The 25,908-nt window shown below is 32.2% G+C and overlaps 3 protein-coding genes across 5 annotated transcripts in view; 1 reads left to right on the top strand and 2 right to left on the bottom strand.

Moving 5' to 3' along the window:
• The first annotated feature begins 260 nt into the window (after positions 1-260).
• LOC144843587 (zinc finger HIT domain-containing protein 1-like) lies at positions 261-7,098 on the top strand. 2 transcript variants are annotated; one of them, XM_078700433.1, is made up of 5 exons: positions 261-319; positions 2,361-2,525; positions 5,372-5,554; positions 6,114-6,192; positions 6,645-7,098. In XM_078700433.1, the coding sequence occupies exons 1-5, from the start codon at positions 298-300 to the stop codon at positions 6,664-6,666; spliced, it is 471 nt and encodes a 156-aa protein (XP_078556559.1). In that variant the 5' UTR covers positions 261-297; the 3' UTR covers positions 6,667-7,098. The 2 variants fall into 2 exon arrangements, with proteins under 2 accessions (XP_078556559.1, XP_078556560.1); XM_078700434.1 differs by lacking the exon at positions 261-319 and adding an exon at positions 562-581.
• Positions 7,099-7,410: 312 nt separating this feature from the next.
• LOC144843584 (pseudouridine-5'-phosphatase-like) overlaps positions 7,411-25,908 on the bottom strand; it is a 61,405-nt gene continuing 42,907 nt past the window's right edge. Inside the window, exons 2-5 of one of the 2 annotated variants that reach the window (XM_078700429.1) lie at positions 10,147-10,218; positions 9,029-9,247; positions 8,525-8,760; positions 7,411-8,028 (exon numbers count right to left, since the gene is read on the bottom strand). In XM_078700429.1, the coding sequence (XP_078556555.1) occupies positions 7,849-8,028; positions 8,525-8,760; positions 9,029-9,247; positions 10,147-10,210 (699 nt within the window). In that variant the 5' untranslated portion in view covers positions 10,211-10,218 and the 3' untranslated portion in view covers positions 7,411-7,848. Of the gene's footprint in view, positions 8,029-8,524; positions 8,761-9,028; positions 9,248-10,146; positions 10,256-25,908 lie in introns of those variants that run through there. The other variant, XM_078700428.1, reaches the window with a different exon arrangement.
• LOC144843569 (uncharacterized) lies at positions 16,246-24,847 on the bottom strand. Its single transcript, XM_078700404.1, has 7 exons — positions 24,438-24,847; positions 21,160-21,241; positions 20,808-20,858; positions 19,387-20,006; positions 18,891-19,023; positions 18,394-18,551; positions 16,246-18,035 (listed from the first exon to the last, which is right to left on the bottom strand). The coding sequence occupies exons 1-7, from the start codon at positions 24,585-24,587 to the stop codon at positions 17,811-17,813; spliced, it is 1,419 nt and encodes a 472-aa protein (XP_078556530.1). The 5' UTR covers positions 24,588-24,847; the 3' UTR covers positions 16,246-17,810.

The following is a 25,908-nucleotide window of genomic DNA, read 5'->3' as shown; positions in this document are numbered from 1 at the left end:
GGCCTGTGATTATGCTATCTCACCTCTGATTGGTCAGAGAGGCAATACACATAAAAAGCAGTAATTGTACAAAATACAATACAAGCTTTAAATGATTATACACAATAGACTGTTATAATTTTTCCAATTAATATAGTTTTACTTATTTATTACACATAATTTATAAAGAAATTACAAGTATTTTTATTATTTGAAACTATTCAAACTTCCCCTGTCCAATTGGAAACCACGTTTTATTTGTCCAATCCAATCAACTGATTTAGAAGCAAAGGCCAAAACAACAAAGCAGACGACAAAATGGCTGATAAACGTGAATCGGGTAAAAAGATATTTTGTTTTTGTAACGTCACACTTACTATAAATGCAATATTGTTTTAGAAATAAACAATAATTATCCGTCATGGGAATATCAAAGAAATAATTGTCTTATTCTCGGCCCCTTTTTAACAATTTTTTGACCAGCTAGGGTAGGCTCTCGCTTCGCACACTCTACTAAAAGGTTAAAGGCCTAGACAAAATAAAATGGAAAATTCAATATAAATTATTATAACACACCCTGTCGTTTTTCGTTTAATTGATAGGTAGTATTTATTTATATATAGCCCTATTAATATTATTATAGTAAATATTATTAGTTGTGATGTTAGTCTCAGTAATGTGTTTGTTAATGTTAGGTCTATATTTTGATGTTCCCAAAATGATTCGAAACATTCTTAGATATATTAGATATATAATATTAGATTAATACAGTAAAATAAAAAAATATATAATATATTATTTAAATATTCTTTTATCAATTCGCTTCGTCTGCACTTTTTGCGTTCCATACTTTAATGGGGCCGAGTTGACCGATTAGTTTTTGGCCAAGTTGGATCGAATTTGACTAGATCGTCGAGGAGGGGACGGAATAATCCACAAATGGGCTTAATGTAGCCATAATAATACAAGGCCTAGACCTATACTAGGGCATGGCATAGGCCTATCTCGATTTTTTAATATATTACAGTATAACTACTGACTAAGTATGCATTGCCTAATATAATAATTGTACTACAGTAGGCCTATCTAACTATAGGCCTAGAATATTATCATACACTTAAATTAAATAAATAATATAACAAGAAGTCACTCCGAGCGTGCATACCTCCGCCTACTGTAAAATTCTCCTACATAGGATTTCTCCGGGAAAATATATATATATATATATATTTGTGTGTGTCTTAATGCTGTGTGTGATTTAGACTAATTTCACTAAAAGCATGTGTATGCGAATTTGGTGTAATGGTTATGTAACCAGCCTTTCAACTAACAATAGTATCAGTTGACTAACAATAGAACAGAAACGCCAAAAACTAACGGGCGAATTTTAAAAGAAATAGGTTTTTTAAAACTACTTATATTAAAAAAACCTGTAAATTGAATGAAATTATGTTTTAAAATTACAAATCACAAATTATAACTCTTGCCTCTTGTACAAAAATGAAGATTTTTGGACATGTAGTTCTCGAGAAAATGCAATTTCAGTTTACTTGTTACTTTAAGACTGTTCGCCAGCTTTTGAAAATTCTGTCCTATCTTTTAACAGTAAAAAAAATGGTCCATAATTGGGACTGTGGTGTGGATTGCCTCCAACATTTAATGGAGTAGCCCTTTACCATTTATCTATCTGTATTTTAGTCTAAATCTTATCATTTTGGTAAAGATCTTGTAATTACTTTTTCAGTAATCCTGCTAACAAACAAATGAAAGCATTCAGAAACTGAGTGAAGTATTTGGCAAAATATATTCACTGATAGGGAGCATGTTAAATTATTTTTTTGCTTTAGGTATTAGCTTTACATGGCTCAAATCCTGCTGGGGTTTATAATTTGTTTAAATAATTTTTATTACAAAAAAAAATCAATAGGTATGTTCTGTAAGTATATATGTATGTACAGAATGAAATAAGGAAGGACACACGCAAATCAAATGTAGAAAATAATATTAAGTTAAGTTAGATAATTAGCCAGAATCATTTTCTAGATTGGCATCAAAGATCTTCACATTGCTTATTTTAGAACAGTCTATACAGTATATTATGAGTCCTGTTCACTCACTTCAAGACATACTTTCCCATGGATTCCTAAATTATTTATTCATATTCCCATTTATTATTATTATCATGATACTTCAATAATAAAAAGTGAACAGCCTTTTTCAAAATACCATTTGGGTTGGTAGTGTGCGTTGTGGCTCGTACATGCCCCACACATGCCCCACATGAATTACCCTGTACTTATAGGCCTAGCCCTAGGCCCATATCTATTGATCAGATCATACTCATAGCTAAATAAAACATTTTGTTTTGTGTCATTAAAAAGGGCGCATCAGAGACCAACAGCAGCGCCGTATACTTGATAAATTTACCCGTGCCAAACGAATGAGAAAGCAGCTTGATGCACTGGAGCAGGACAATTTCCAGGAAGATCCTCAAGCTAATCTTGTTTTACTCAAGAAGAAATTACCTCAGTTTGATGAAGAACCAGGTATTTTTATTTTTTATTCTTTTGAACTCTTAATTTAATCAGTTTTGTTATAGTTGGTTTTTGGGTTGTTGGAATTTATAAGTTTATACCATATTGATACTTTCATTGTCAACATAAAGATTCGTTGAGTACTTTTGTATTTAAATAACAAACAGAAAATCATTCCAATAGAAAACGTTTACAATGCAAGCCTTTTTGTTAAGAACAATCTCAACGCTCAAAATACTCCTGAATAACTATACTCAACAGTAAAATTCCCAAACAAATGTAACACATTTTTAACTTTTTATTCTATTTATATTGAACCTTAGAAAAAATAATTTGTTAGTTTTAGTAAGATAAGGTATGATTCACATACATGATCTATTAGGTAATTGAGCCAAGGTTCTGTGCAATGACTTGGATACTTAATCAATGCTGTGATTCTAACTTACAAGTTAATTTAGCAAATTAAACTAGGTTAATGGGGAAAAATTAAGATCTACTTCCTTTGTTTATTTTTATTTCAAACGGAAAGAGGGGGTACCTTTCCAGTGGGTTAGCTGATATTCAGAAGTTCTCCTTTTCTTTCCATCAGAAATGTGTATGTAGTGTTTATGTATCTCTTTATCTTATCTTTATTCTCCAACATATTCCACTAGATAATGTTAAGGTGGTTATTCTATAGATCATTTTAGGTTCACATAAATTACTGGCTTGTTAATCAAAAGTGTCAAACTAGCTAATGTGAAATCAGAATAGTTTTAAAAGGTTGCGAGAAAAATATGTCATTGTTGATAATTAAAACACACAAACAAATAAATATATCCGACACTATTATTTAAAGCTGTTTTAAGCCTACCGAATAGTAGCAATAATGATATTATAGGCTTTGATAGTAAATTGCTAAGGACTGCAGCAGAACATATATCTTTACCCCTGTACAGAATAATTAATATCTCTTTAACATCAGGGAAATTACCAAATGACTGGAAAATAGCAAAGACCACACCAATCTATAAAGGTAATGGCTGCAAACAAACAATGTCAAATTACAGGCCAATATCAGTTGTGTGTCATATCGCTAAGTTAGTAGAAAAAGAAATTCAAAAACAAATAGTTAAATACTTTAGTGAACATGATCTCATGAATGTTAATCAATTTGCCTTTAGGAAAAACCATTCCACAGTAAATTGCCTCCATAGAGTGATTGATGATTGGCTAGAAATTCTCGATGAATCTGAAATGGTGGGTGTATGTTTCCTTGATATTTCAAAGTGTTTCGATACCATTGATCATTCTATTTTAATAAATAAACTTTCACACTATGGATTCAATACCGTCGAAATAGATTGGTTCAGAAATTATCTGAGCAATAGAAAACAAATTGTAGTTTGCAACGGTAGTAAATCCAAAGCAACCAATATTGACATAGGTATACCCCAGGGAAGTTCGTTAGGTCCTATTTTATTTTTAATATTTATTAATGATATTTCACAGTACATCTCCCCTGGTTCTTGTAGTATATTTGCTGACGATGTTGCTATCTATGTTAATGGGAGTTCAACTAACGAAATCAATCAAAAGCTTCAAACTATTATGGATAATGTCAATACATGGTATGAGGGCAACAAACTCAGTATAAACCTAGAGAAAACAAAAGTTATGTTAATTTGAGGCCAACGTTCTAGCCCAGATGGTGATATTTCTATTTTCTTAAATGGTAAAAAGCTTGAAAATTCTAAGCACACTCGATATCTAGGTGTAGAAATTGACGAACATTTAACGTGGAACCATCATGTTAGTAATCTGTGTAAGTCACTTGGACACAAAATTACAATTTTTAACAAAGTAAGTAGATTTCTAAACAAAAGCCTGCTAGAAAAAATTTACAGAATGACTATACAGCCATGTAGCGACTACGCCATTTCTGTATGGGGAAATACATCTGCAACAAATATAAGTAAAATATTTAGGTTTAAAAAACGAGCGGCAAGAATAATTACAAAGAACCACGACTTCATAAACAGTAGGGGTGAAAACATAGTTAAACAATTATCTTGGCAAAGTTTTGAGCAGAGAAGAAATTACTCTCTTGCTACCCTTATGTATAAGTGTGTTCGTGGTGCTGCACCAGATAGACTTTGTAATGAAATCGAGATGGTAATAGACAGACATAGATATAACACGAGAGCTTCTGAGACATTAAATGTTGTTCCCCCGATACCAAACACGAATAAAATGAAAGAACAATCACTGAGGGTCGCAGGGGCAAACATATGGAATAACATACATTTTGACATTCAAAATTCAATTTCCATTAATGCGTTCAAATCGAGTTATAAAAACACTTTTTTTCTCTAGGGAAATACTTTTAAAAAAAATTTAAATCTGTTCAGTGTATTTTTTTTATGTGGTGTATTCTTTTTTATGAACATCTTTTTAACTTGGATTTTTAATCATTTTTTTGTATTTTTAATGTATGGTTCTCAAAGTTTAGTACTATTTTTGACTGTTTAATTTTAACATTTTTTACTATTTTAAGAAACTATGTATTAAATAATTTTATGAACATCTTTTTAACTTGGATTTTTAATCATAATTTTGTATTTTTAATGTATGGTTCTCACATTTTAGTATTTTTAGACTGTTTAATTTTAGCAATTTTTAAGAAACTATGTATTATATAATTATGTATATTGTTATGTTTTATGCTGGACCTTTTGAAAAACAACAATGTCCCCTTTGTGGGACAACGTTGATATTGTCATCCAGTAGAAATATGTTTATAAAAAAAATAAATAAATTATTAATAATAGTGTCAGAAACATTATTTAATATAAAATGATCAAATGTTCACCTTACAGCATCAAATACACCTAAGAAAAAAAGGAAAACAAGAGGAGACCATTTTAAACAGCGATTCCGCAAGACGTTCAATATGCTATTAGAAGAAGAACAGACAAGTAACATGCAACCAAATACATACTTCACAGCTGGTGTATCGCCATCAACTCTACCTCAAAGGCATTTCTGTAATGTCTGTGGATATCCTTTTGATATTGTTTGAATGTAGAAATGATAAAAATCCTTAAAACTTTAAATTGTGAAAGGATTGATAAAACAATAATAAATATAGTGGACCCAATAAAACCAAAAAGCTTACATGAATTACCACTACACAACAAAATAATATAGTACAGATTGCATGGGTAGTAAATAACCTTTACCAATGTTTCTAATCTATAAATTTCAGTATAAATTTTGTTTTCCCATCAGTGTCTGTTTTACTACTACAGTACTTACCACTCCAGAATCACATTACAGTGAACTTGATCAGGAATAACAAATAACTTTGTTTCTACTTTCTCCTCCACTGCACCATTGCTAATAATTATAAATTAATTGCATGACTGTGTGCAATATCAACATATACTGTATTAACTAACATAACTTTCTTTTCTAATCAGTCAGCAGCAGCTAGGGCTAGTTTAGTTGGAAAATTATCAAACAATTAATGTTTTATAAACCAATTACTGTACAGTATATGGTCTGGTTTACAACATGACTTTTATATGATGAATTCTTTTCCTTAACTGTTGTTCACATTTCCTTCAAATTATACTTGTGTTTCATGTGGTGCTAGATACTGTTGTGTTAAATGTTTAGGAACTCATCAAGACACAAGGTAAGGATATATTTTACAACAAAAGCAATCAGAGAGTTGAACTCCCACAGCCGGAGTAAAAAGAGAAAAAGGATTGAGAATCATGATAAAGATCTGGTTGTATTTTTGACAGACGGGCTAAGTAAAATAATAAAAAGTGGTCCATTATTGGGATGCTGTTCCGGGTTGTCCGTGACCACATATCTATATGTTTATATCTGTCTATTTGGTAAATATCCGTCTTTTAATTTTTACGTTATCCAAACAAACACAAATAATAACCTAGGTAGCAATAATAACTCACTATGATAATATACTGTACACATAACTTACGGGAATGCATAAGAAACTCTGAAATATTACATAACACCAAAATAATTAAATTGTTACTTTATTAATATCTTTCCGAATTTAAAATTTACATTACATACATGATAAATAGTACTTACTATAAATTGGTATTATTTTTGCAGGTGTCTTAAATGGACAGTGTGAGAAAAAGACATCTGTATAATGGAGCACAGTATGATTGAAAAAAGACATTAAATATCGGTCATTATTGCTCAATAACCGTTCATCTCAAAACAGCATATGTATATTAGAGAACATGCAGTTTATACAAATGATGATGATGATGATAATTTCCATCGAGGCATAAATAGAAAATATGAAGTTTTGAAAGAGGAATTGATGTACAGGTCTTACATGTACTTTTGGTCATAGTCATTTTTAAGAAGGGAAATTTAACACCAGTTCATGAAATATTACTGTATTTGAATAGATTTTTGTAAAAAATTAAGGAAGAATAAATTTGTAATGTATTCATTACTGTAACCTCCCTTCTCTCAACTTGGAAAAATTAATATTGGGAGGTTTTATGAAACTATAGAGGGCTCTATAATTGTAAATCAAGCCATATCGGGAGCTTCTTGCCAATACCGAGAGAGTTTGGGAGATCTGCTGTAATTGTAATAAAAACAATCTGTAACAGTATTTATAGTTATACATATTTCATTCATATTGTTATAGATACTTTTTATACTTTGCAATCCATGTGGAAAGTTAGTGAAAAAGTGCAAGACAATTTCATTTAGGGCTAACCTCAAAATATAAAACTCAAAATGTAAACTATTCAGTACATGAAAAAAGGTGGAAAATGTTTTATAAATTATGTAATGAAACATTGAATGAATGGATTGAACCACAAAAGATTAAAAAAAAAAAAAACTATTCAGTACATCTTACGAAAACCTTAAGAAAAAATATATTAATGAATTCTAATTTTGTTATTTGAAATTAAGAATACAGTAGTTTCGAAAGTGTCCTGTTCAAGTTATTGCGAGATTTCATTTTAAAATAAAGGACGAAAATAATAAACGGAATGGTGTATATTGGGCTTATACGCATGAGCAGATTATTCTTGAAGATAAAGCTCACTAATGCCTTCCTTAAATGTACAATTGGTGCTTATTTATTTGTTTTCCTTCCTTACTTGTTGCAATACTGTATTACAAAATACAGTACAGTTTAATTCCCTTAACCATTATGCATTTGCAATACCAATAATGTATAAGTTCATCACTCCAATTACCGCCAATGTTGATTATAAATTTAAGGTGTAATTATTATAAGTATTGTAATTAAAAACCACACTGTTTATTATAATAATAATTGTAATCAACTGTCATATGCAGGCAAGCCCCATTCTTCTGGCACAAAATCCTCAAGACTTTTCAAGCGCAGTTGTGCATCCTTTGACTTTGATTCATCTAATCGATCATCCGGAACAATGATAACATGCATCCCTGCAGCTCTGGCTGACTTGACACCATTTGGTGCATCTTCAAATACAAGTACCTGGAATTTGATAAAGTTTTAGTTCAATTTTAAAGTATAGAGATATGAAAATAGCATACATGTCAAGTTTGAAATTGTTGCCGACTTGAGATTTCCCAATGATGACCCTGCCTTCCAAACCTCAAAGCCAACTGGGTCAAAACATTCATAGGCTGAAACATTCCTAATTCATTAAAATTATCTCCACAACGTTTTTGTGGCCTAGGATTGGTAATTTTAGGCATGGTAAACAGAATTTTGAAGTTTTAAAAGTAATTTTAAAAAAAAAGACTGAGATTTGTGAAAAAGCTTGAAGTTGGGTAAAATAGCGGGAGCCTCACGCCAGACTAGACATATGCAATAGACCTTTTCAATGTAAACTAAACCTTAAACTGGATTCGTAAACACCTAATCACAGTATAAATCATTTACAGTACTTCCCTCATTACTTAATGTGTCATATACAGATTTATATTGTTAATTGTTCAATTTATAATATATAAACAGACTTTCACACCTGTTCTGGCTTTGGGATCGGTGCTTCAAATCGCTGTAGAGCAACAGTATAAGCAGCTGGATGTGGTTTGCCTTCCTTCACCTCAGAATCATCACCACAGCACACTATATGATGAAACAGCTTAAACAATTCCTTATGGTTTGTTGTCTTTACATCATAAATCTTTGATGCAGAGCCTGTCGATACTGCAATTGGTATATTGCTTTTATGTAGATGTTTTACAAGTTTCTCAGCTCCTAGATAAAAGAGTTTTATTGAATCATGAATACCTTATTCAATATTTTCCTGTACTGATTTCTCCCATGGGATAAAATAAGCAAATACACTATAACATTTCAGGGTCTGAGCAAATTCAACCTCTGGATGCTTTGTTATGAAAAATTATAGAAACCACTTATTAAATTTGCTTCATTTTTAACCAAAGTGGGCCTTGGATAAGAACCACTGATTTTAGTGTTCTTAAGATTTGTGATCCATACAATATCTTTGTTTTGGATATCTTACCAGGCATAAGTGAACACTGTGGAAAAACATTCCTTTGCTTTTTTTTAGCTTTAGTAAGAAATTCTTCAACTGTCAACGGCAACTGTAATGAATCAATAGCTATCTTAGCGCCCTCTCCAGGCTTCCGACCCATACTTTGCTCTTTAATTTCCCATGTGTAAGCTTTACCATATTCAGAACAAAGTTCTTCAAAAACTATTGTATACAAACGTTCTGTATCTGAAATAATACAAATATATGGGTGCTTAAACATTTTAAAGTCTGGTGATCTTAGGTCAAGCGATTAGCATGTCGGATGACCTGGTATTTCACATTACTTATTGAACTTACCGTAACATTTCATCAAACATTAAGTGTATGTGAAAATGAAGTTGAGTGATACACCCCACCAAATAAATAATGTAAACATACCTTCTGGTTTCAGATATTTATATCTTATTTTTTTTTAAATTACTTTAGTCCTAGGCCTACTCATGAAAGGTCCAACAGGTTAATATCAAATGTTTAATTTAAACCGGCAGCTAATTTGGAACAGTTAACAGTACACTAGGAAGCCCCAAACATTCACTCTGACTAAATCTTGTTTGGTCAACAAATAAATATAAGTTTGGCTTGTTTGTGTGCCATTTGAATCAAAATACTCGATTGAAATTAAGCAGCGCAATTTTAAACTGATGCAAGATATTTTTGTGTATTTGATTGTATACAACAGTACTGTAAATCATAAATGTACATAATATTCACTTTATTGTGTCGTGCTTGAAATGAAATAAAATAAGTATCAAATCGTTCATGCACATCAATATGAGCACTATGAATGGTTTTTATTGAAAGCAAAACATTCATTAAATCAATTGTATTAGACCAACCGTTTATTCAAAGCTCAAATACAAATTGTTAATTTACATAGATATAAATAGGTTGTCAAACCGACAGGCGACCGAAACGCTTTACAACAAGACCGAACTGCGTACAGTATGATTTGAAACAGGAAGAATGATTGATACGCGGTTATTGAATATCTGGTTTATATAGGCCTAGCCCAAGCCTACGAAAAATAGCATAATATTATATTGACTATTCAACGCACACTAATATTAAAAGGGATTTATAATTACCAATTAACAAACCATCCATATCAAATATGACATGACTTATTTTAGGCCTCTGAAGAGCAGACATTGCCTTGTACTTTTGAATCTCACTCTCTGCCTACGCTACCATGCGAGACAAAAGGGGAAAGCACCTTATTACGTCATAGCAAACCAGAGTGACGTGCTTATACACAGAGGATTTCACAACAAACTATTTGTTTTAATACTTATCATGTTTAATCTGGGACGGTGCGGCCACATACCAGTTGCCATGGGCTCATTATGCTAGAGGGTTTGGAAATAAAAATAGCGAATTTTGGATTGGGAATAACTTTATACATGCATTAACAAGTAATGGAAAGTACGAACTTCGTATACAGGCACCTTCTAATGTAAAAGATAAACCACTGTGGGTGTTGACCGCGAATGACCACCAGTCCCATCACCTGCACACTAGTAAAAATATTGTAAAGATATTAAAAATGTATTTTGTACTCACCTTTTCCACACGTTTAGCCTTAAACATATTTAGATATGAACATGTTTAGGTTCTAAATACATTCTAAACACGTAGTCTGTATCCAACTCAACACAATATAAGTGACGTGTTGATTGTTAAACATGTGGAGCAATAAAGACACGTTAGGATTTAAACGTGTTTCATTTGCCATGTGTGGAGATTTTTCCCGCCACAGTCAAATCATATGCACGCAACTCTAAACACGTACCTAAACATGTTGCCAGTGGCGTATCCAGGATTTTGAAGTTGGGGGGGCCCGGAATTGCCAATTTGCCGACAAAATTAGTGTCATTACCTGTACATAGGGCCTACACCCCGATATACACCTGATCAATATATGTTCTAGGATTGCATAGTCATATGTTGTCTTATAGGGATAACGATGCAAAATTAAAACCAAATTAAACATTATCTGTTAGTATGTTGTATTAATATTACAATAAAAAAAGAATTACGAAAATCTGACTTGTAGTTTTCGAAATATAGGGTCTAAAACATCGCCGAAAAAGATCGTTTTTAGCCACGAAAGAAGTAAAACCATTTGAGGCCGGCCTCAGTCGACAATTCTATTAACTACGCCATTTTTGGTTTAAATACTTACATGATTACGTTTTTTAGTAATTTATTTTATATATCACCCATTGGAAATATCAATAAAACATGTTATTAAATGCTTATAAAATATAAAAAGTTGTTTACTTAACGGAATTCGGACAAATTCATTGCTCTAACTTTGTGTATAACGAGAGATCATGTGAGTTCATGGTACTGTACACGCGCGAGAGAAAACATTCCGCTGCGGGTGATTCGCATCCACCAATCAAATCAAATCAGCCAGAATCCAAAATCATTCAACCGTGACCAATGCCGATAATCACGGGAAAGCTCAGCTTTGATTGGCTAACGATGACATCATATCACACAATGGTGGTTTTCTAATTGAGCCTCACGGAATATTATGTTCCAAAAATTAAATACATGGATATTTTTTATGGTATGTGTGCTTTTTCTTTAAAAAATTTGAATAATAAAGGCCTCATATCGAGAAAAAACCGGGTTTTTGGCACTTATAATAAATATATCTTAGAGAAAAAAGCACATGGCAAGTGGAACTATATAATCTTAGCGTAGGAAAACATACAAATCCCAGGTCAACTGCAAAAACAAGGTTGAATAGGATAAGGTTCAAAGACTTTTTGAGAGTAAACAATCTAGCGCGTACGGCCGTACGACGTGCAAGAAGATAGAAGAGATTTTAACCTAATTTTCTTACGTGTTTGGTTAGATGTAATGAAAATAAAAAATAGTTGATCTGAAGGTAATAATATGATATGTAAATAAACAAACACTCAAAAGAATTATGTTTACAGTACAATTATTGTCAGAATAATAGTTTATTCTTATTTGCTTAACTTTATTTTTTCCCCGGCACCTTTGTTTGCCGACGGACGCGATGATGTGCCGACGGACGCCAAATCAGGGGGGGCCCGGGCCCCCCCGGCCCCCCCCCACTGGATACGCCACTGGACTGAACATAATAGTGACATGTTGACTGCTAAACGAGTGGAAGAAAACAACATGTAGCTATAGGCCTAAACACGTTTAGCTTTTAAACACGCTAACCATGTAACTCGTGTTTAAAAGCTAAACGTGTGGAAAAGTGGGTACAAAATAGGCTAGATGTTTTTACAGTGTAACAACCATTAATTTCGACGTGTGAAAATATTGTTTTCATCAAAGGCAGCAAACATGGTTAGGCCTATCTTTTGTTTTTTGTGGAAAAATTCATATTTATCCTTATCATCGATCGTTATCGTCCTAGTGTAAATTAGACTGTGCTACTTTAAGTAAATACTTTAGGCCCCTAGTTTTTTTCCAGAAGACGGTTGAGCAAAATAATCGAAACCTTTTGTTTATTTCAGTTTGGAAACATATGATGATGTACCACCACAAACCCACAAACCTAACTTCAGTGTTCGCCTGCTACCCTATAAACAATATTGATAATAAGTCTATGTATTTTTCGTCACCGGTAAGCAGAACGAAAATAAGCGTGAAATAAGCCCATTACGACAAAGTGAGGTAACAGGACCGTTTTTCGAAATCATAAGATATAGTCCAGTGGCAGGAGGGGGGAATCACCACCCGAAAGGGGACAAATTGCCATCCAACTTTTCTAGACCAGAATTTTCTGTAGATTACGAATATGGAAGGTAATCGATCAGGATAGGAAGCGTTTTCGAGATATAAGGGGTCAAAGTTCAAAATTGACCAATTACAACAATGTATTATGTATATGTATTATAACAAATTTATTGAAGCACAATTTGGTCTTTTATTACATTTTTATGATTATAAGTGTCTATTCAATCACCTTGTGAAAAAAAAATCCTTTGTAATTAAGGGTCAAATGTCAATATTGACCAATCATAGAACGTACCTCTAAAACCAAATAAAAACTTATATTAATAAAAATTGGATGTTTTCTTATCCTGTTAATCAATCATACGCAATGTAAAAGAGCGAATACATCATTTCATCAGTTGACATAAGGTCAATTTCATCAGTTGACATAAGGTCAAAGGTCAACATTTTAATACACGTATTAGTTAACAAATAAATGCAAAGTTGTCCAAACTATGATATTGATGGTTTTGCAATTAATCAAATTATTTGATTAGTAAAGTTATGTTATTTTATTATAATTTTGATTAATATAATTATAATACTGTTTTTAATCAAATCAGACTTCGATCAGGATAGGAAGCGAATAAGAAGAGATAAGGGGTCAAAGTTCAAAATTGACCAATTATAACAATGTATTATATACATATGTATTATAACCAATTTATTGAAGTTCAATTTGGTCTTTTAATACATTTGTATGGTTATAGGTATCTATTCAGTCGCCTTATAAAACAAATACTTTTCAATTAAAGGTCAAATGTCAATATTGACCAATCACACAATTTGCATATAAACCCAAATAAAAACTAACATTTAGGACAAAATGTTATGTTTTATCATTCTGTTAAGACATCTATCAATCATACACAATCAAAAGAGCACATTTATCATTACACAAGTTGACATAGGTCAAAGGTCAACATTTGAACAAGTGATATACTAAATAATGCAAAGTTATGAGATTGATGTTCATAAATGTAATCACGTTATTTGATCAGTGAAGTTATGGTATTTTTATATTTTTTCTAGTGCGCATTATTTTAAATGTATTAAAATAATACTGTAAAATAAATAATAAAATTATTAATATTATTAATATTATGACGGTTAAAATGTTATGATGTTAAAATGTTACGCTGACCTTCAATGATTTGCCACTATACAGTTGCATTTATTAGAGCTACAATATTCGTTTTTGGAAAATAAACTACTATTCATCAGAACCAGAGAATACCAATTCGTACAGGATAGGGCATAGGCAGATCCAGGTGGCCAAACTCAATCCACAACTCAATACACAGACAGACCACAATTTTTATATAGCCACAGATAGTTTGGCCCATACAGGAAAGAGTTTCCGGTACACAAAAGATTCTAAAATAACCCATATGGATTTGCCTGAATGAACCCTCTAAGGACCCTTTTGGGATCTCTATGTGGTGTGCTACATAAGGCCCTGTATTAGAAATTAATATGGGGTAAATAAAACTAAAATGTTCACCCTCAATCTTTAAATAACATTTATGGATTTGCCCAAATGAACCCAAGGGCCGATCCTTCATGGACCTTTCAGGGTTCTCTATGTGGGTCTACAAGAGACCCTATATTGGAAATAATGTATGTGTGGTGAAAATGTGGGTTCATAGAGATATAATAAATATCCCCGTGCACCCTCGATCATCCATAAGGAACATTTTATGGATTTGCCCAAATTAACCCAAGGGCCGGTCGTTCTCCATGGATGGACATTAAGCCCCATAATGGAAATATAAGAGGTGGCACTGTGATTTCATATAGACAGGCGCGGCCCATGGAATAAAGCTGCCTGTGCACTCTCGATCCTTAAGGAACACTTATGGATTTGCCAAAATTAACCCCCCAAAGGCCGGTCCTCCAGGGATGGACATTAAGCCCCATAATGGAAATATAAGGGGTGACAATGTGGGTTTATATAGACAGGCACCATGGAATAAAGCTGCCTGTGCACTCTCGATCCTTAAGGAACCGATTTGGATTTTGCCTAAAATGAAACAACAGCAGGTCATCTATTTAGACCCTTCTGTGTTTCTCTACTGTATGTTCAGTTCTACATTTGGCCCCTGTATCGGATCAATGCACTTGGCTACATAAGTTACTGTGTAAGAAATATATCGGGTAACTAAAACTGTAGGTTCCAATATTAAGCCATGGGAAAAGCCTGTCTGTGCCCCCTCAATCCTTTTAAAAGGAACCCATATGGATTTGCCAAAATGAACCAAGGGTAACTTCTGAATTCTCTATGAACCGTACATTCCGTTGGAGATACATGGATACCTGATTGAAATTGCTCAAATGTTTCTGAAAGACATTGTACTGTATAGTAGTAGTATTCCCCTTCCACACCTCTTTGCATTAAATCCGCCCGATAGGCTCTTATGTACAGGATTTCAAAGCAATAATCACACTTGTATTTTTCAAGCAGTATAATCTATTAGATTGAATAAAAATATCTATTATAAACAATTTGCCGTTAGAAATCTCTATGCCATGTCGTTATTTAGATGAGAAAAACAGGTCAAAGGTTAAAATTACAGAAAAATAGTGTTTCAGTCACTTTTTGAAAAAAATGTTGCATTATGGCAAGTATAAACATATATATTGTGAACAATTTGATACCAAAATTGGCTCCTTACGACAAATATTTATTAATTTATGTTTTTATAACCTTAGTATTCAATTATGTCAAAGGTTAATAACCACACTTCCGGTCATTTTCAAGCAATATCATCTGTTACACTGAATATAAATGTATATCTTGGGAACAATTTGCTTCTATTTTTAATTCTCTCCGACCTGCCGTTACTTAGATATAGCAAAAAGAGGTCAAAGGTCAAAATTGCTAAAAATGGGGTTTCCGGTCAATTTTACAAAGAAAGTTCTGTTAGAGCTAATATATACATATACATTGTGAACAATTTGACACCAAAATTATCTCACTAGGTCCAGAATTTCCAGAGATATAGCATGTTTTTATATTGGTCAATTTTGAACTTTGACCCCTTATATCTCGAAAACGCTTCCTATCCTGATCGATTACCTTCCATATTCGTAATCTACGGAAAATTCTGGTCTAGAAAAGTTGGATGGCAATTTGTCCCCTTTCGGGTGGTGATATCCCCCCTCCTGCCACCGGACTAATAGGAAGGATAGGATTTCTTTCACGTGACTCGTTCTGCTTTATCAATAAATTTATAATCCGGAGTTTCCCTTTAAATAAGACTCGATCTTAGTTTTCATGACGATCAATCAAGTTTTAATTTATTAAGTGTATTCTATCAAAAAAGTAGGCCATGCCATTTTTATTCTCAAACAAAAAATGCTTTTAAGTAGATTACACTTTTGGTCTCAAAACACAAATAAAAGACGACAAAAAAGAATGTTCGTCAAATCAGTGGTTTTATTCTGATCACTTAATATCAATTGGAAATTTCGGTGATTAAGTTACAAAAACATAAAAAAGTCTAACTTCACTGCAGGTTTCCATAAATTTAAAAGAGATATAATATATTTCTATACTTTCATTAAATTACTTCTTTATTGATTTTTAATAGTCATAGGCTACAGTCATGTACAACCCCTTTAAAATGTAACACTCTCAAACGGAGGTATTATAGTTGTTTTATTCTATCTTTGGAGCAGTTTACAGTAATCAATTCCAACACACGCGGGCCGAATTGTAGGCTAGGTCTCTAAGAAAATGTTTACTGGGTTTTAATAGGATACTACATCTCAACTTATTTTTTGTATAAAATAATTAGAATGTTACGAATGAGGGTACGTTTATTGTAAATGGTATTTCGGATAAATCTGTTTCACCTTCTGTTTTGCAGAAGGTGAAACAGATTTATCCGAAATACCAGTGCGAATCATCCTGCCATTCAAAGACCAGAAATCTGCGAACTCCGTCAAGCGACAACTATGCCAACTAAGTCACAAGATAAACAAAAACATTGTCCCTGTATTCATAAGTAAAAAAGTTAAAGATAACATTAGGAAAGTCGAAAAGAAACCAACTATTATAAGTCAACAATGTGTTGTTTATAAATTTAAATGTGACTTGTGCGATGCAAGTTATGTTGGATATACATGCCGACACCTCTACCAACGCATTGTTGGACATAGTAGATGCTTAATAGGAAAGCATTTAAAGGATCATAACGTGATTGTTAATCCAAGTAAAATTAATTCATGTTTTAGCATACTTAGGAAATGCAAAAACAAATTTGACTGTCTTATCTATGAAATGTTGTATATCAGACAATTAAAACCTATAGTCTGAATAAACAAAGTGACTCTGTAAAAGCTAAGCTTTTCATTTGACAGGATGTTAGACAATAGGTCTTTTGTTATTTAAACTTTGACCCTTGGCTTGTGCTATTTAATTAGTTGTTGTTTTATATTTTATTCATTGGACTTGATAATGACCCCATGATGGAGTCGAAACGTCGTTCTTTTTTAAGCGTTATTTTTATATTATGTAATTAGAATGTTATAGCAGTAACTGTTTCTTGGTTTTTTTTGTGTTAAATTTGTATTTCTCTACAATTGATGACAACAGTTACTCGCATCGAGAACACGTCGTCACATTTGGCTTACTCTACTGTGCTACTGCACATCGGAAATATTTACAAACCTAAAAATGTAATTTTATAGTTAATCAACTCCGCACTATAAAAATATACTTAGGCTTAATTTTTTAAGGATAAAAATGACAAACTGTTGTAATCAGCACATCAAAATGGATCATTCCTATAATCAATTGGAATAGGCCTACTAAATAATACAAATCAAATTTCTAAACCTTTTTATTTAAAATTTGCCAATATTTTAAAAACAGAACAATTTGAAGCATTCATTTACAATATTTTCGTATAGGCCTAAATTCACCATAAAAATAACTTTCAGTTTACTATTTATTGTTTTCCATTTCAATATTGAAGAGTTATCTAAAACGTGTTGGTCTGACCATCATTTTGAAACTTCTCATACAATATTTATATCCGTACGTTCCCCAACTACCCCATGTAATGATGGCCCCATTCTTTCCTGATCCATCGCCCTTTCCTATCCATAGTCCATTTGGATTAGCATGGTTACATTCCTTGAACCAGAAACCACTTTTCCTGAGAACTGCACAGTTACCAAAGAACCAGTCATTATCCTGATCCTGTCAAAATAATAATGTAATGTATATTATTGTATGTTTTATTTTATTGTATGTCCCTAGGCACATTGCTAGTAAATTAATTACTGTTTTATCGGATAATGGTAATTCCCTTGACACACGGCTATTTTGTGAACATATCATTGGGGTAACCTCCTCCCACTCGTCTTGAATGATGAACTGGGTTATTTAAATTACACACGGGAGTGTACACTGGACCTACGAGTTAAAATAGTCCTCCGAGATAAGAAGACTTCCACCATCTAGCATCCCATTATGAAACAAAATCTAGGTAGGCTTTGAGTACAGATAATATTCGTACGAACAATCGACAATAAATTGTACACAACTTTCACTTTACCTTAGTTGTAAACATGGTGTTATTATGATAGGACATTGAATCGCCTCTGTTGCCGCCAACAAATTTACCAAGCAACAAACGGTACTTGCTCTCTTCGTCCAAGATGCGGAAACTGTCATAATGGGCAAAACCTTGTTGACCCTCCCAGTCCTCAAATTCTATTAAAACAAAGAACAAGTTTTAATAAAAGAATACTAAAAAGATAATGATAATAATAAAAATCTATCCTGGTTTAGATCATGACCAAAACCAATCAGCGCGGTGTACAGCATTATGCTTGTGATCATAGGTTTGAGAGATCTTTTTATTTTGTCCTCCATGTTGAAATCAACCAATCGGTAACACAAAAGTAATTTTATTCGTTATCGGTACCATCCCCGAGTCCTTTGGGTGCTTTCTTTAAAAAGGAGTAATTTAAAAAGTATAATGCATATATAACGGGTGTAGCTCTTTCTGAATTTAAAACGTATAAATATGATACTAAAACAAAACCTTACCTATACGAAGTTCGTACTTTCCATTACTTGTTAATGCATGTATAAAGTTATTCCCAATCCAAAATTCGCTATTTTTATTTCCAAACCCTCTAGCATAATGAGCCCATGAGCGGAAGAAATTTTCTGTACCATCCTATAAATTAAACAATTATCCATTAGGATCCATTATTTCGGTATAAAAACATAAAATAGCAACACATTCTGGAAGAATTACAATACAAAATATCTCACACATACAAATTACAATTAATATAAAGTAAATAATTTTCATCAATATCATTGTCGTCGATTAGCTTATTGTAATTTAATATCCTCCTCATTATATTTCTCTTCTTCCTCCTTATTGACACTCAAAATAAGCTTGATATCCACAGTATTTGGTAGTCTTCTCTCCTTTGCATATTATTATACTGCATGTCTTTTCTTAAATTATATTTTTATATTTATAACGTTTTATTTAACTGTATTAATTTTAAAAAAAAGGTAAATAACATACAAATCGTCTTTGAATGACTGTCCACCCACCACTGTCGGTTGACATATCGCAGTACACCTTCATGTGAGTTGATTTCTTTTTAATCTTTTTAGGTTTCTTGATGGCATACACACCCGTCTCAGACGTGTCTTTGAAACAAGCACATCCACCAGTACACGGATCATCTATGTCTTGTTTATCAATAACTACTGCTGGTTTCTTATCATCGTCCACTTTTACGACGCTTTCTTCTACCGTTTTAGCTGGCCTGATGTTGTCTGGAGACAGTTCCACTGTCAATCCCTCTTCACTGTCCAGGGTTTCGTCGCTTCCTTCTGCTTGACCGTTTGCTTTGATATCGTTTTCGTTCACAGTTATTGAACCTGGAGGCTCAATCTTTTCATCATTTGGATCTTCAAGATTTAGCATATTCACAACATTTTCGGGTGCATCTCCTCTACTACGAACCATACCGCGATGACTCTCAAGTCCAGTACTATTTGAATCAGCATCCAATCCACTGAATAGATTATCAGGACCTTCAGCTCGACTGCCATTTTGAGACAAATCATTATTTTCGATCTTGTCTGCGTTTACTATCACCCTTTCGGAAGGTGAGAGTTCATCAGTAAAGTTTCCACCTACGGAAAACAACGATACATGTGAAAGTGGTGATCTTAACATGCTTTGATCTTGCGTTGGAATAATTTATCTTACTCAAATGATTGTTTTGTCTCAAAATATAAATCAACAAGGCAATCTGTTTTAAATTGCCGAGTGGTATATTATGGTCAAGAAAACACTGCAGATTACCAATGCTAAACGTTGAGACAAAATGACACCACATTCAGTTCAATTCAAAAGACATTTATTTTCTTCCAAAAGACATGTAATTATTATAGTCTTTTGGAAGAAAATTAAGAGAGTTCATAAAAAAATATTGGTACGGTAATTTGATAGATACTCATTAGTAAGTAAAGTATATCAGAGAGCGGACGATAGAATTCAATAATAAATTGATTTCTCAACTTCTAAATAATCATTGAGAAGACAATGTAATATCATTATTGATATTTTATTGATTGATTGAGATTGAGATGTATTGTCCCCAAAAACATGAAAAATGAAAATAAATTAAAAAAAGACTTTGAACATAGGCCATTTCTCAGTTTTAATATTTAGTAGAAATAAAAAAAAATGTTTTCACTTATAAAAAGACAAATAAATGGTTCAGATCAAAAACAGTTTTTTCAGGTATATTATTTTTGTTTATCCAATTTTTGGTCAAAGTAAATAACTATTATGTGACAAAAAAACATTTAATATAAACTGTATATTTTTTTCAGTGGGACAATATATCTTTAACTTTTCCAAATAGACCAATCAGAATACATTATCTTTTCGATGTTTTTGATCACAAACACAAACTGGCTACTACTTACCACCACCATCACGGTCCAAACTTTCATCAAGTGTTACCGAATTCAATTTACCTGAAATAATTATTACTTATTAGGCCTAATAGTACAGTCTAAATAAACATGTTAAGGTGAAGGTTTCGACTCCTATGGAGATTTTGTTATTTCTAATTGACCTATTTTACATTATTTTCTATTTTTATTTCAACACTGACGAGACAGCACGAATAAGCCAATTACAGGATGGATTCTCATTGATAAACCTTTTACGTATTCTATAAAATGAAAGAAAATAGCCATCTATCCATTCTAACCGATGGAAATTATGAATAAGGCAAACGGTTAACGACTTTTTTTAAAGTTTGATTTTACTCACCGAGAACCTTTTCGAAGCGTAGCTCAAGTGCATCCAGTTGTTCTTGTAGCTGTTTAATTTCATCTTCACATTCACACTTAGACTGAAACGACAAGGAATATATTATTTTAATGATTGAAACATTTGAATATGAAAACAATTATAATAGGAAAATCGGCGGAGTTATAATATTCAATATGAATTTTATTTGTTTATTTTCTACCACTTTGAAAATCGACCAGTATATTTACTGTATTTTACTTCCTTGATGAAGTATATTAAACACCTTTAGTCTATTCTCCAGTACAGTATATCAGGGTAAAAAAGCCTAGGAGTTGGGGGCTATTATTTTTCAATACAGAATGTAGACTAATCTGTGTCGTTGTATCGAATAAGATCTGTATAGCCGTATTGGGATATCAGTTTATACAGCGAACGATTATGAAATATTTAATATTTAAATCAACTTTCATAAACAATTCGTTAATTATCCTCAAGTTTGTTTTAAAAAAACCAAGATAGTTTTTATACAGCAAATTGAATACAAATCAGTATATTTAATTCTGTTTTATATAATAATATAATATCATAATCCAACAATACAAAACAGATATCATAAATTACACCGATCGTCCCAGGAATAGCTTCCAACACCGCGATCACAGTAGGATCTTAAACACATCTTCATATGATTATCACGCACATCTTTGTATAGACCATAAAGTGCCACACACAATATAATAATCATTATTGCCTTTCTTTTTCCCCTCAAATATACATATATCATTAAGACAAAATTTCGATCATAGAGTTTTGGCCTTTAAATCAAATAAGACTAGACTAGAACGTTATATAATTTATGAAGATAGAGAAAACTGAAACAAATTACACAAAATAAATTAAATCACTGGCAGATAATCTAGAATAAAATAAATCGAAAATAAATTTAGATTTTAAATATGCCTAAGTAAGTACCAGTCCCAATACATTACCACAGGTTATTAATGGTAAAATAAATGTTTTTTAAATTTACATTAATGTACTTCTGAGGAAGAAAATATCTTAATTTATAAAAATACCGATTTTTTTTGTTACGAAATATCTTTTGCATACATTATTGATGAATCTTCCATGGGTAAGGAGTAAAAGCAAAATATTGGATCATTTCCTGATCTGTATATACTGTAGTATAGGCTGTTTCAACAGTTTTTCACAGTTAAGTGGACTTAGCGTTTTCGAATAACTTTCCGAAAATATGAAATTCACGAAATTAACACATTGTGTGTCTGAACAGTCAGCGTTTTACAAGCGTAGGCCTTCCGATGCTAGCTACTGACAGTTACTTTTAACAATACAGATAACAAACATACATTATTATCTGATATCATCAGAGCCATTACAACGTTGATCAATATCGGTAATTAAATAAATTATTACTACAATTATTAGCAGCACCAGTATATTTTATAGAAATTAATAATTATCGGTAAATCCCGTCTAGACTTGTGTCCGAGATTCAAAGTCCGTTTTAATATTTAAACACCTGTGTTTAAATATGATATACTGACATCTTGGTTTATTGAACTTGTCACATCTTCCCTTCGGCAATCGGCTTAACAAAAAATCACTCATTCACAAACAACAACAGAGAGTCGAGTTCCAAGCTTGTTTGTAATACTGTACAATGAAACAATAATCGACAGAGGCCTTTCCTTGACTTATCTATTGAATGCTTCTATTTGGTCTTCTCATCTATAAATGAGAGTTACGAAAGCATTTATAACTATATAGTTATTTAACTCATGGTAGAGTTATTAAATTGTGTACGGTTTTATCTGCCATGGTAGGTTATAAGTGGAACGACCCCGAGTCTAACTATAGAATTATATTCATTAGTATAATATTATGCAAACTGTACAAGTATTCCATTCAAGTCTTGACAGTCTTATTTATTTGGGAATAATGATTCATAGTCGTGTTTTTATTCTGTCTACTTATAAATTAATAAGTAGACTGTTGTTTTCTTTTTACAGTCAAAACCGTGGCTCATGCGAATACCAATGCACCTTAGTGGCACTGAACCGTGCACCCCCATTACAAATGTGATTCCTTTATTCTTTTATTAAAACGTACGCGAAAAATAAAAAGCAAGAGTCAATTGAATAGAAAATACAGATTATTTTAGCAATTCAAACAGAGGCCTATTCTTTATAAAGTAGTTCACATCTTTTAGCAGGGAAACTAAAATAACAAATCACCAAAAATGTACAGTGCACTTTTGAACGTGTGAAAAAAATATGATTTAACCGATGTTAGGCGTCTCGACAGAGATACTTGATTGAAATCAATCGACTCGATTAGGAGCTTGTTGACCAGTGTTGACAGAACATGTAACATGCTTATTACTGAACACTGATCGTCCGAGTTTTTACACTGACCTAATGACCTGAGTTGTCTTCGATCATCAATCTTTACAAGTTTTCCCACCATGCGCTCCAAATATATCTCTCATGTCATGGTTATTATGTTAGTCCCCGGTTCATCTTAATGGCCTTTATATAAATTTGATTTCATTCTCAATTCATTTTCAATAAAAAAGAAGACATTTAGGAATATAGGCCTATTGAAATGTTTATTGAAATGAACAAACACACACAAAATCAAAATCTCAGTTGGAAATACAGTATTTAAATCGGATCATAGTAGGTACAGGCTCATTTTCATATTTTAAAATACGTAAAAATCCTGATTTGTACAAAAAGAATAACAAATAAGGGGTAAATTTACTGACTCTATAATAAAAACCAAATGTGTACTAACTGTACTTTTTATTTGGAATCACTTGAAATAATGTCAAGGTCAGTTTAATATTTTTTCTTCAAAACACGATGGCTTCGAATAAGTCATTGACACAGAAACGCACCAATAATTAATGTATTTAACATTCAGAATGATGCAACTCGTCGTAGGATGCATATCGAATTATTTAATAATACATAATACGATATTTAATAATTTTCACCCAAATTATGAAAGTAGGCCTACAATAAGAAATTACGACGTAGGGCCTACGTGTATTAAATTAATATAGAGGCCAACATGTCAATATTTTTAAATGAAAGTGTAGATCAAAGGTTTTACTATCGCTATGATAGCTATTAAGGCCTAGTTAATAATAAATCAGTTACTGCTATATTGTGCGTAACAACAAAAATATTTATTGGCGGAGACAAATATCAACATAATTAACCAAATGATTTGATTTACTTTCCGACTTGTAAATGAAAGGCAAAACTTACCTCTTTCTTATCTACTGGCACTTTTAGTATGTATGTATATGTCCCTTCATCCTTATCAAATTCTGATTGCATGTGCGGATTATCTCCCATATCATGCGCATCAACGCGCGATAGGGCAAACAGAGTGGCAAAAACCAGTAAGTTTATCATATCGCCGACCTTATAATAATAGTCCAGAATAAATATATATTATAAATCAGACGATGGGTGAATAGACAGTATGTTTAAACACACCCTCTTTAACACACAATAGCACGATCACTCTGTTCCATGTAACTTAAAGAATTCAGCATCTCAACATGTGGGACACAGAGACGAGTAGGAGGAGCGTTGCTGATGTAGTACAGACAACTGGATGTACTATTGATAAATTTAAACAGCTTAAAATTAGTCGCGTCACGATCTGCAGCAGTAGGTAATCGTGATGTTCAGAAAGCTACCTGCAAACACATGACGCAATTGTTCATCGTATTATTCAATACACAATCATTTCAATACTGTGTACAATACCGTTAATTTTACAAGTATCAGTAAAGGATAGGACATGTATTGTGTTGTACTAAAAAGATATCACCGCTAAATTTGTAAAGTATTCTATGTACCCTGGTATGAAGGTGAACTCACTGTACCATTTCGCTTTGTCAAAGTTACACTAACAACCTTGTATTGAAATAACAAAGTGTCATTGTTACAAAACGTCAAGTATACAGATAATTTCTTGTTACTATAAAACACTTTTTATAAGGAGACACGCAATGAAATTCTGATTAAATCAAACAAAAATGCGAAGATCACAAAATTTTCCAAATGTAAGAATATTTAGTTTTTATCCAGCAAAAAGTGAATGAATTGTTCTTTAAAAAGAAAGCAATTTTCTGATAGTCGATCTTATGATAATTTCTTACTACTTCATTTGAGAAAAAAGGGAGACCGAGTAACATTGGAAGCGAATAAAATAAAAAACACCAACAAAAGTTTCATACCATTGAAAAAGTGTGAAAGTTAATGATGGTGGAAAAACTGTGTAACAGCAAAAAAAACCATACTTTTTAATATTTGTTGAACAAAATGGTAGTGTGCCACACAAAAAAAATTAATATTATTAATAATATTATTGTATTTGAAACCTTTAAAGATCCATGGTCCCCCAGAAAAATATTGTTTAAACATTTTTGTTGTTGAATATTCAATTGTGTTATTCACTTTTACCAAACATTGGATCGAACTGTAAATAAAAAAGCAAAAAGTAGTCAAATTGGCCTTTGATTGAATTTAATTGTTTATTTTGTCTTTTTATAAGTGAAAACATTTTTTCCGAGTTTTTTTTGACGAAAGTGATTAAATTGATTAAAGCAGCAAATTCAACTATTCAAAGTCTGATTTTATTAATCTTTATTTTTCATGTTTTAGGGAGACAATACATCTTTAAACAAAATTGTTCATAAGGTGATTAGTTTTATGACATTTCACT

Source organism: Antedon bifida, chromosome 5 (genome assembly GCF_963402885.1).
Source record: "Antedon bifida chromosome 5, ecAntBifi1.1, whole genome shotgun sequence".
Classification (NCBI taxonomy): Eukaryota; Metazoa; Echinodermata; class Crinoidea; order Comatulida; family Antedonidae; genus Antedon; species Antedon bifida.
The sequence above is the reverse complement of the archived record's forward strand: the minus strand, read 5'-3'. Positions and strand labels throughout refer to the sequence as shown.

What these genes read in the sequence shown, in the direction of transcription:
- LOC144843587 (XM_078700433.1), top strand. Translation starts at nt 298, where the DNA reads ATGGCTGATAAACGTGAATCGG. An exon ending in GGCTGATAAACGTGAATCGG is followed by an intron (nt 320 to 2,360) that starts GTAAAAAGATAT and finishes GTCATTAAAAAG; the next exon opens with GGCGCATCAGAGACCAACAG. An exon ending in GGAACTCATCAAGACACAAG is followed by an intron (nt 6,193 to 6,644) that starts GTAAGGATATAT and finishes TTATTTTTGCAG; the next exon opens with GTGTCTTAAATGGACAGTGT.
- LOC144843569 (XM_078700404.1), bottom strand. Translation starts at nt 24,587, where the DNA reads ATGATAAACTTACTGGTTTTTGCCACTCTGTTTGCCCTATCGCGCGTT. An exon ending in CAGTCATTCAAAGACGATTT is followed by an intron (nt 19,024 to 19,386) that starts GTATGTTATTTA and finishes TTTAATTTATAG; the next exon opens with GATGGTACAGAAAATTTCTT. An exon ending in AAAGTACGAACTTCGTATAG is followed by an intron (nt 18,552 to 18,890) that starts GTAAGGTTTTGT and finishes TTGTTTTAATAG; the next exon opens with AATTTGAGGACTGGGAGGGT.